Source organism: Heliangelus exortis, chromosome 2 (genome assembly GCF_036169615.1).
Source record: "Heliangelus exortis chromosome 2, bHelExo1.hap1, whole genome shotgun sequence".
Classification (NCBI taxonomy): domain Eukaryota; kingdom Metazoa; phylum Chordata; class Aves; order Apodiformes; family Trochilidae; genus Heliangelus; species Heliangelus exortis.
This window is the reverse complement of record NC_092423.1, coordinates 91,390,469-91,402,190: the sequence shown is the minus strand read 5'-3', so window position 1 is coordinate 91,402,190 and position 11,722 is coordinate 91,390,469. Positions and strand designations below refer to the sequence as shown.

At 42.5% G+C, this 11,722-nt stretch overlaps 1 protein-coding gene across 1 annotated transcript; it reads right to left on the bottom strand.

Moving 5' to 3' along the window:
* Positions 1 to 814: 814 nt before the first annotated feature.
* Positions 815 to 8,575, bottom strand: C2H6orf62 (chromosome 2 C6orf62 homolog). Its single transcript, XM_071737006.1, has 5 exons — positions 6,294 to 8,575; positions 4,247 to 4,423; positions 3,577 to 3,699; positions 2,593 to 2,727; positions 815 to 2,094 (listed from the first exon to the last, which is right to left on the bottom strand). The coding sequence occupies exons 1-5, from the start codon at positions 6,420 to 6,422 to the stop codon at positions 1,969 to 1,971; spliced, it is 690 nt and encodes a 229-aa protein (XP_071593107.1). The 5' UTR covers positions 6,423 to 8,575; the 3' UTR covers positions 815 to 1,968.
* Between the last annotated feature and the right edge of the window lie 3,147 nt (positions 8,576 to 11,722).

The following is an 11,722-nucleotide window of genomic DNA, read 5'->3' as shown; positions in this document are numbered from 1 at the left end:
CTTCTATTTTTTTCCACAACTTACACAATGCAGATGTGTACTGGAAAAAAAAAAAAAAAAACCACTAATAAAGCAATTAAACTTAATACATTCTCTGCAATATGGAGAATTAAAGTTAAGGATAAGTGCCACTGCTAACAGTGGAAAAGCATCAAACACAGCCACCCAGGCCAACACCTTGAGACGTCTTTACAGAAGAACCAGAAAACTAAAAGTACTATTATCATTTGCTTTGCTAAGGTAACTACAGCTGTATTTGCACTACTGCGAAATGATATCCAAAATGACAAATTAAGAAGAGACTAAGAGATTGCACTTAAGAACTCAAATTCCAAACTCATGAAATTTCAAGATAAAACCTCTCTCAAGCTTCATGTGGACACTTGGTATTATGTCCTGCATGCCATGTAAAGAGGTGGCACTTATAGCTGGAAAATGTGTAGTACTGTTAGCAGATATGGTGGCTACTAAACATTCTAGAAAGCCTTAGCATTCTGTAGAGCAGCATTTTCAAGATATTTCATTGTGACTGAAGGCATTTGCTAATGTGAAGTTGCAGCTCTCAAGAAGTGGCTCCAGTTTAACCTGTAGGACCCTATGACCAAAGAGCTAAAAATATTAATGTGCCAAGAGAATAGTATGCTAGTAATCTGAGTACTTCTAGCAGCTGCTTTTCAAAACAAACACACTGCCTGCATACTTAACCCCACCTTTGCCACTGACCTCTGTTAAAGCAATTTTACAGCCTGTACAATTTCAGGTTTTGCAATGGGTGACACAATTCACTTGACAGGATTTCCATAAATACAGCCAGTCATTTTTTTACCTAATTTATTTAAGTTCAATTTTTTCCAATTCCAAACAAAAGCTAAATACAAGTTTTAAACAGGTAAGCACTAGTTTTATCCAAAGGGAGCAGGCTTATGCAGTTTTACTCCAGTAAATTACTCAACCCTTTAAGCAGAGCTTTCTTTGTCAAAACTATACAGTAGTCTTCCTTTTTGTCATTGCACAATCTTAAAATGCTCTGTCAGAACCAACTTTTGACACTCCAAACACTATTTTACATTGGTTTATAATGTCTATTCCAAAAGAAAAAACCTCAATGGGTTTTCCATAAGAAATGTTTTAGAAACCAGTATTTCCTGCACAGTTTACCTGCAAGTTTACAAGTCTCAACTCTCAAGAAAAAATAATCCTCTACCAACATTGTTTCTGCAGCTATTATTTTATTTTTAGCTGCTTTAGCTACTTCAGACTCCAAGTATATGACTGCCTCATCTGTATAAATGCATCCAACTCAAAAGAATACTTTAATACAGTTATGCAGCAGCTTGGGGAAAGAGATCCAAAACGAAAGTGCCAGTAAACTTAGACATGGCCCAGCAAAATAAAAGAGGCAAAAAATGCCTACACATTAAATGAGATGCTTTTTTTTTTTTAAAGAAAGATTTCTTTCCCACATTTACTCATTGTAATAGCCACTTTTCTGCTCATTAAAATGAATGATAGTGCTCTTTGATACAATCACTAACAGCAATGCTGTAAAGGCTTTTATACCAGTTACATTCACTTCTCACCCTTCAAATTCTGATGGCTAACATTATAGATGTTAAGGGGCATGACCAGCACAAATGGGAACACCACCACAAATGATCACCTTGTGCTTTTGGATACATTTGTTTCAGTGTACAGTCCCTTCATTTCACATTTTAGTAAGATGCTGATGCAATGCAGAAGCGTGCAGAGCATCCTCTCTTTCATAAGGTCCATGCAGAAAACATCTAAAAAAATTGTAAAGTTCTGAGATACAAATGATAAAAAAAATCCAGGATGATCAAGTTTCACAACGCATAGTGTTCTGAACATGAGTCCATTTTCTTCTGAATTCTGAAAGAATAAACTGGTAAGGAAAGTGAGAATCCACTGCTGCATTCTGTGATCTTCCCCATTTTGCTGGCCAGTACCTTACTCTGGCATATAAGGACGGAGGTGATCCTCTATAGTACCAATCGTCCAGTGAGTGAGCTGCTCCTGTGGCAGGTACAGGCAGATGCTGCATAACTTGAAGATTGTAGCTTTGTTTTTTGGAGTCTAGAGGCAAAGAAAACAAAGAAAAACTATTGAACATGAAAGTTAATGCAAGACTAGTAGGCAGACCCCCAACAGATCCAGCTCATGTATTAGCTTACTGCTGGTTGTGGAGCAACACCACAGAGATTTAAGCCACTGTATTTCACCTCTATGAACAGCCCAAATTCAAGATTAAGTCTGCAACCTCTGATGCCTAAAATGTTTCCACTATTATGCTCATTTTCTTACTTGAAAAATTTCTATAATATCACCAAAATACACCAATGTTTTAATTTTTCCAAAAACACTTAAGTCTATTTTAGAACTGATTTTTAATAGAACATTAAATCAATTCTGTATGCACAGATCTGTGCCCTTTGAAAAATCTGAAATGCAATCATGAATGCATGATCTATTTTTCTGCTTCAGTATTTTGCAATGCCATCACTCATGTTCCCAAGAAGAGAAAGAACTATGATTAAAACACACCTGATAAAAAGAGGGACAAAATAAGCTTACCTGCAAGTGCTGTCTGTCAATGAAGAGAAACACTGACTGGCTAGGGTTGTTGACAACAATTCCAGTCTTGTCCTTCCGGCTCAGAACATGCAGAAACTGTTTTTCATAGTCACCGTGATGAAACTCAAACTTGGCCTACATTGTGGAGAAAGGTGAATAAAATATTTATTAAGCTAAGGCTCACAGTTAACTAATTAATTTCCTTCAATGTTGAGCTTTATAACCACTTTGCTTCTTTTTCTCATCATGAAAAGCAGAAATTGGGGATCACAGCAATACTCTTGAGTGTGCACAATTAAAGTAAATCCCTGGTTTCATTTTGCCAACATAAACATTAGCCATAGCAATGACATACTAATAATTCAAAAATGTAACTTTAACTGCATACGTAAAACCAGATTTAGCTTGTTCTGTCAGAACACTCCTATGTATTAACAGTACGGCACATTTCTTCTGTTAACTTCTTATTGCAGAACCAAGCACAGAAAGTACACATTGCGTTCAGATTGTTTGAGTATTAATAGCTCAAGCTGGCTACCAAAAAATAGTTTAAGACATCTGAAATGTATTTCAAGGTAAAATCATACTGAAAAAATTCCATCTCAGACTCTCTTCCATCTAACAAATGACAGCAACTTGGGATACTCACAGAACCTTTGTAACACCGTTTTAGACAAAGATTCAACTGTACTAAGCACCGTTTCTAATCCACTTCTACAAATACTAACATGATATATGTTTTTATACATTGATGTAATTTGCCAAGGGTCCTTCAGATGCTTAGACTGTGGAAGTCTTAATACAACAGTGCATAAAGGATAGGAGACAGAATTTGGCATTCAAAACACCGACTGCTTTACAATCAGAACAGCAAGCATACTTTCAGATCCACGAAGTTGCACACCTTATCAATTTATTTGTTAAAAAAGTAATAATCCTCCATTCCAAATAGAAGTTACTTACTGAACTTAAACAAAAACATACCTGAACAGGCCTAAAGGGTTCATCAGATCCCTTCCACCGGGAGAACAGGAGACAGACTATCTTCTCAATATCATTACGAGGCCAAAGAATGAAGTCCATCTCCTGGGTACAGCCGATCACATCCTGTAAGTAGTAAAGTTTTGTACTTACATTCCCTTCATTAGTCGAAAGCTAGATAAGCAACTAATCTATGCAAGCCTGTAATTAAAATGTGGTACTTATTTCCACTTGTGTAATTTTCCATCTGTATTACTCATAGAGCAACTAAAGACTTCCTTGACTTCCACTGAGTTTTAGTCTCAGTATCCAGTTAACATAAATTCCAAGTTTAATGAAACTACCAGAAGACAGCCTTTGCTACTTAGTTGTACAGCAGGAGTCATTGCTAGAATCAACACATGCCTATTAAACACCAGGGCAAGAAGATGTAATTCCCTAGGCATATTTCAATGAGACAGATTAAAGGTAAAGGTTAAACACTACATATTTAAACAGAATTTCAGAATGCCTATATTGTTACCTGTCAAACTGGGCCCTGTAAACACATACCTTCAGAACCTTCTTGAGGCAGATGAGTTGAGTAAGAACAGCAGGATTAGGCTAAATAGTCATAAAAGCCACAAGCACTGAAAACAAGCTATAATTCAGTGAGTACAAAGTTTAACTTTACCCTGCGCATAGACTGGTAGCGGGGTGCATGAAGCTGTACAACATCCTTCTGCAGAAGCTCTAAGGAACTTTCCAAAGAATAGCTGGAATCCCGTACACCTTTCAGGATATTTTCTTCATAATTATTGGTCATGACTGGTATCACTTCAGACACTTCAAAAAGTGCTGACTTTTTCTTCTGAAAAAAAAAAAAAGCACAAGTAAAGTAGCATTAAGATTACAGTCCTTTCAAGACAATTCTAAACAACAGCTTATATCAGATTTTGTGAATTTTCTGTTAGCATTCATATATAAATCACACATCAGATAAGTCAGGATCTTGGCCAAACAAAAAAATGTATAAAATAAATAGCATCAGTCCAACAATTTCTTAAAAAAGCTGAACGTGTTTTTGCTGTCTCCAAAGATGCTGATTACACAACAATCTTGGAACCATTAAAGCAGTATCTAACCAGTAAGAGAAGTGCCTTACATCAGATAGGATACATGACTCTGGGCAAAGCAAGAGTCCTCTGCAAGCTTCTCTTTTTGAGGCAAGTCATATTTTGGGTTTTTTGTTTTCCCTTCCAAAGTTCTTTAAAGGTGGCCTTTAATGTTAAGTGAAACTTTCTATGTGACACTTGGTAACTGTGGGTGATAAAGACCCAATCTGAAGTTCGCTACATGTCATAACCTTCTCAAAGAAGGAATGTTTTAAATTGCTAAATAACTTTTATACAAATATTTCAGTCTTCTTCAAGCAAGGCAAAAACATTATGGGGAATTTGGACAAACAGTTTTTACTGTATGTACAAACCACTTCAATTTGTGTGCCTGCTTCTAGCAGTTTTCTTTTAGCTCTTGACCTATACAAGAACTACATGACAGACAAAGCATATTTTATCACACAACCCCAGCCAGCACCCACACAAAAGCCAACTATTTGCTGATCAAACTATGCTGAGCTCAACTCCTACTTTAAATAAACTGGCATTGGATGAGTAACTTTAGTTCACTGTGATATAAACAAATTTTATAGGATTTGTAAGAGGTATCTGCAACACATTCCTACAAAGCAATCAGAAATTAGTATGAATGCTCCAACTAAAGCCATTAAGGTGTTAAATGGCCTATTAATATCCTACTGTATCCATCTCTGCACTAGAAATGAGGAATAAGAGCAAACTGAACTTACTAATTTTAAGGAAATTTTTCAATTAATGCTGTTAAAAAAAAATCTTCATTAAAAATGCAACTATTATATCAAATGCAATAATGCATTTGAGGGGATTAGAGAATTTCAGTGCTCATCTGCTAGCATCACGTACACCATTGCCACCTGCTTTTATCTTCACTTCCTCATTTGCTCAGCACATTCTCAGAACCTAAGCACTTTTCTTGCCCTTCTGTGGACTGAAGCTCTCCTACAATTCTGGGTCTATAGCTGGCTTTAAAATACCAACAGGTTTTAGAAACACTAGTCGGGCACAGATGCAGAGGATCCCTCAGCACCCAAGGAGGCAGCCAAGCAAACGAAGACTTCCCCTTTTCCCTCCCAGCTCCCTTTCAAGATGGTAGCAGCAGTTTCACATACGCTTAGGCCACTGCAATATTGCATTTTGCAACTCTACCCTTTGTCTGCCAGATTCTCCCTTCTGCCTTAACCAGATAACCATTGTAACTTTAGCAATCACTTCAAGTCAGCTTTTTGTTTTCTAGTCAACTTTCACAGCCAACAATTATGCAATCCAGACCCCAATTAGGCTTAATCAATTACAGTATTAACGTTGAAAAATATTTACCCAGTATTTTGGATAAATACAGAAGTGACCAAGACCTCATTTAATGAGGCACTAGGACCCTCTGCATTGCTAAAATAGAGGCGTATGAAAAGCCAAAACTACAAACGTTAGCCAAGTAAATATTATAGTAACTGGCTATTTTTTAAACAGTTTAAAAGTCAGTGGAGTCGATTAGGGAAAAACCTTAAGATGCAACCAGGCAGCAGGACTTTTGCACAGCTTAACATGCACTGCAACAGTAAGAGAGAAACATGAAAACCAAGTTACCTTGTCTTTGAACACAAAGGCAATGTACATTTTGAAGTCAAACTGGTCAGCTAAAGATTCTTTTTTCTTTCTAAGCTGAGCACGAAGTCTGTTCAGAGCTTGTTTCTTCCGGGAGTTTGGGTCCCCCATTTTGTAATACGGGTGGTACTAAAGCCTTTGGAAACTGCTGCTAATCTATGGGCACCTTTTCATAAGACTCAAGTACAACAGAAACAAGTCGCTTTATTCCTGCTAATACGACTAAACAAATAAAACGCGAATGTAACCCAAAACCACACCTCGGGCAGTATTTTTACGAGAATGTAGCATCGGAGGGGTCAAGAAACAAAGTAAGTGGGCGTCCAGCCATGGCTGAACATGAGATTTTTTTTTTTAAAAAAAAAAAAGGGGGGGGGGGGAGGGGGGGGGAAGGAAAAACAAAAACAATCAAAACCAAAAAACCCTAAGAATTTTGGAGAAAAAATTTGAATAGTTTAGCTGCAGGAATAAGTGGGTAAGAATGAAAAAACAACAAACAAATCTTATCACAATTTATGTGTACAATAAAAAGCAACTGGCACAAGCCCAATCCATGGGGGGGTATTTTTGCTCTGCTTAAAAAAAAAAAAAAAAAGCAGCTGAAATTACAAATTGCGCTTTACCCCAGCCAGATTCATGACTCTACTTATTAATCTCAGCTTTCCACTATTGCTATGTTGCCCGTCTTATTTTTTTTCTTTAGAACAATTACACTTGGTGGAGAGCAGAGAAAACGGTGCTAAGAAGGACTGCACATCCCGGAAGATAGGAGATTTCTCTGCCAACAACAAAATCGACTACAGACAACACAGTGCTGGTTTGCAAGGGAGCAAAGAGAAAAAACAGCAGTGTCATTTCTAACTTCATCCTGCTCATCATCAGGCACATCATTGCCCTGAGGCTGCTGCTGCCAAAGAGAAGAGGGATCATGATGGCCATAGACGAGGTGCGGGCAGGGGGTTCAAGGGACAGTATTATCTCGCCTATTGACTAAAACTCAAACCAGCGCCCCAAACCCGGGCTCCTTAGGACGGGGAGAACCCTACATCCCCCAACACCTCAGACGTTCCCTGGGCTGCTGATCCCCCGGGGATCCTTCTCTCTCTGCCGCTGCTGCACTGCACAGACAGCCCGGTTAGCCGAGGCTGTGCATGGCCAATACTTTTCGCTTTTCCTTAGGCCTCTCTCTGCCCGAGCCGGCAGAGGCTGCAGCGGGCGGGCGGGCGGTGCCCGGGGCAGCGGGACACCCGCAGTCGCACGGCCTCTCCCCTCTCACTTCATGGTCACGACTTGGGAAACATAGAGAGCTTTGCTCCTGCTTTTCTCGCTACACAGGTTTTCGGTTGGCAAAAACTTTGCGAGGTTTATTTAAAAAAAAAAAAAAAAAAAGAAAAAAGAAAAAAATCGCAAGCCTCAGCTGCAATTTTAAACCTCTGAAACACCCTTCCCCCCCTCCTCAAGAAAGCAGATCGCCAATTATCAGGTTATTTTCCTCCTCTCTCCAGACATTTTTCCCCGCCCCAGCTGTTGTTTGATCAGTCGGAGTTAAAAGTTTTTTTAGGTTAGCAAATTCGCCTGACCAGGTTAAAAAGAGGGGGAAAAGTACACCCCCCCTCCTCTCTTGACAAAAAGTAAAAGAAAGGAAACCAAACCCCCCAAAAAAAGAAACCCCTCCCAAAACTTCCCTCCCCCCGCTGAAGCAAGAGCCTGAGAGAACTCAGACAAGAGACCGAGACCGTGGCCCGCTCGCTACCCGCAGCCGGCGGGCGCAGGAGGAGCAGTGGAGGCGGCGGCGCTGCTAGCAGCACGGAGAGGAGCCATGTCAAGATAAAGCCACGAAGCCACGGAGCCCCCCCATCCCTGCCGCAGTGGACACGGTGACCGGGCCGCCCGCTCTGCCGCTGCTCAGCCCCAACCTGGTCCCCATAGTCTAGCTCAGAGCCCCGGTGCCGGGGAAGGGGGAAATGGTGGCGGGGAAAGGAAGAGGAGAAGGAGGAAGAGGCGACGGTGGTAGTAGCAGCGGAAGGAGGAAGAGACGGCGGCGGGTCCCTGCGCTAGTGGTTCCTACGAAGGGCGGCGGGCGTAGAGATCCCGAAGCGCTGGCGGAGGACGAAGATGACCGGTAGAAAGCTGAAAGGGCTGAGAGCCTCTTTTCGCCTAAGCAGTCTCGGGACGTCCTCGAAAGCGACGACGGGGGGGGAGCGGAAGCGCCTCGGTCTCCGCCTGTGCCTGGGCACGGGAGCGAGCGCAAAAAGCTACTGCGCGGTCCGGACCGAGCACCCAAAATGGCAGCGCCTGAGTCACACAGGCACCGCCCTGCCCGCCCCACTCAAGCGCGCTCTGCGCGCCCGTACCAAGCGCCCGGGCTCCCGAGGGGGGAACCGAATCTTGTGTTACAGGCAGGAAGTCTCAGCAGTAACTTCGCCAGACACAGACACTCCCGTTTGGGCGAACAACACCGAATAATCGAACAGCTACAAAGAACCTCCGAGCCGCCGCCACGCCAAGAATCCGGATCGCACTTTCTTACTATTTCCCCCCACCCCTGGTCCCCGCACTGTCACGTCCCGTATCAACGCCCTCGTCCCGCACGCGATGCCGAGTCTGGAACCGCCCGCGGAGTAAGGACCCGGATGGAGTTGTTCAACGCAGTTCTCAGAAGGGGAGAGGGGAGGGAGGGGGGCGAAGGGGGAGTAAGAGAATGGCGACCCCCCCCCCAGCTCTCGTCCTGTGAGGTGCTGCCTGCCCGGGGCAGTTTTTCTTCGCCCCCCATTCCCGCCTCATTGACAAACTCCCAGATTGTGTCCTTTGGACTCCTGCCGGTGTCCCGTGGTAGATAAAGGGAACGCTGAAACTTGTTTCAGCCTTAAGGGTGGCGATGTTACGGGCAAATACGGCTCTTAAGTGTTGTAGTGGCGCAGTTTGTTTGATGTCGTTCGTTGGGGTTTGTATTCAACATACTCGAAGTAAACTGCAAATAAATAAACAAATAAAATCCAGCTTTTGATTGAAAGATTAGAAGTTGCCTTCTATATTGATCCTGAAACAGAAAGCAGCACACAAGAGTGTGTGACAATTCCCATTCCTGTGTTGCTCCTGAGGTTTGCTTCCTGAGGAGGCTGGCTAATTAATTGCTATTACAGAGGAACAAACCAAATCCTTGGAGAAAAGCAAGCATTTTTATTTCTATACTACAAAAAATTACCTCCCTCTTCTCCTCTTGTCTGCTATGGAAGCAAAGGGAGGACACACCTCACTTTCGGCTGGATTGTGTACAATGGGAGGCCAAGATGAGAAGGAACCTCCATCTTCCAGCCCAGGACCCAGGCAATCGGTGCCAACCTTCCCGTGCCTCCTCTCAGGCATGCCAGGGAAAGCCTCACCATCCAAAACTACCCAGGCTGCAAGTGCTTCTAAAGTGCCTGGCAGCACCAGTTCAGGCTGTGCTGCCCTGGAGTGAGGTGAGGGGATGGCAAGTTGCTGGTTTGTGTGGCAACCAGGGCAGGTGAAGGCATCCCTCCCACCTTCCCCCTGGAGGCTGTGACTCACCAAGACAGCAACGATATTAAAAGTGTGATAAGCAGAAGGCAAGCGCGGACAACGTCCTTCTCATTAGATTGTGTTTCCAAGGACAAGCAGCATGGCAATGACACTTCCCTGTAACTACAGAAAAATTCTGACTTTGTGCTTTTTTTCCCCCCATAATCTCTACTACTTCTCTCTGCAGGTTTCCCTGGTTCTCTCTTGACCTTCGTATCAGTTATTTCCCCATAGCAGACCTTTCCTTTACACGCTTCCCTTTTGGACACCTTGTCAACATTCCTCCTGCCTGTCTTGTAGCAGGCAGCTGCCGTGTCGCAACCCTTCCATCTTGCCTTCCTTGTCACAGGCATTGCACAGGATACGTGTTTGAACGGGAACAGAGCAGAAACATGATTTTTAACCACTTACAGACTTCTCTTGATTCCTAATGGCAGTACCTACTGAAAAGAACCCTGCGTTTGGAGGTAAAAAAGCAAGGCATCAAAAAAAAAAAAAAAAAAAAAGAGGTACTACATTATCTCTGCACTGCTGGGTCTATTTCAAAATGCCAACATTTTAAAACTGTAATATCAGCCAGGCCTTCACAAGAGCTATGCTTAGAGACCAGCTTTCCCGGGACAAAGTGGTTTGGGTTGCTGTGCTGTGCTGCCCTGGGCGGCATTTTGTGCTGCAGTCTGAAATCCCCTCCTGTGCCCGCTGCTGTTTCCATCCATGACTCACGCTTGGCCCGTGACCTTCTTTGTGCCGCCTCAGCCCAGGCGAAGCGGGGCTGGCACAGCAGCCCTGCTTGGCACAGGGATAGCCCCGGCACAGAAGGCCCTCCGAGGGAGGGAACTGGCAGCTTGCCTGCCTGCGGAGGAGAAGGGAAGGAGGTTTCTTCCAGGCCAGTAGCTCCAGCTGCCCTCTTGAGAGCAGGGAGGGATGCAGCCACAGCCACAGACACTGCCCTTTATCGCAAGGGATCGGGCAGCTGCCCAGCCCCAGGATGAGGAATGCATCCAAAAAACATTGTCAAATGTGCTGGCAGAAGCACAGTTCTTCTTCTGGAGGGCGTTCTAGAAGAGCTATGAGGGGAGGAAAATGCATACTTAGAGGAAATGTACTTATATATATATATATATATACACTTGAGATTGGGTACAGAGTATTACTTGCTAAGCAGCCACCATCTGTCTTCTGCAAACTTAAGCTGCTCCAATCCTTTCACAACATTTCAGCAGTGGATGGAGAACTAAAACCCCTCCAGGCTCCTTGTGTATATATATATATATATATATATATATTGCTGCTTGCCCTTACCAAACTCAGAGATTTTTTTTCTTTTTACTCATTGGCATGTAAGGATATCCTGATAACATTAACACAAAAGAGTCAGCCAACCAACCTATGTTTATTTTACACACATGCATGGAAATATCTGCACTATTAAAGCCATGAGTAATAGCTGAGCCTTGTCCTACTTTTATACAATCGTGTTTCTTTTCCTCCATAGTGCACAATGTTTAAACTCATCTACTAGAAAAATGGCATATATCAGCATCTCAGTTAAAATATATACTGCTAAGTAGCATCTGTTACTGAAGGGGGAGTTAAGACTTATAAAAATTAATATTTATATGCTATTGATCGATAATTCACTTGATCAGATAATTGTATGTTATGGTTAGGCTTCCTATGGGTTATGCAATGTGATATCCTTTATAAAAGAGGTTTATGTGCCTGAAAGATGGTGTTTTAAAACCGTATCCTTTAGTCTAATGACAGAATGCTTCTCCTCAAATCTAGTTGGTATAAACCTTATCATTAAGGAGAGAGAAATGTGGGTGGTATACAAAACAAACCTGACAAGTAGGTTGCCTCAGTATACC

What these genes read in the sequence shown, in the direction of transcription:
- C2H6orf62 (XM_071737006.1), bottom strand. Translation starts at nt 6,422, where the DNA reads ATGGGGGACCCAAACTCCCGGAAGAAACAAGCTCTGAACAGACTTCGT. An exon ending in AACCCTTTAGGCCTGTTCAG is followed by an intron (nt 2,728 to 3,576) that starts GTATGTTTTTGT and finishes TCCACAATGTAG; the next exon opens with GCCAAGTTTGAGTTTCATCA. An exon ending in TTGACAGACAGCACTTGCAG is followed by an intron (nt 2,095 to 2,592) that starts GTAAGCTTATTT and finishes CTTTGCCTCTAG; the next exon opens with ACTCCAAAAAACAAAGCTAC.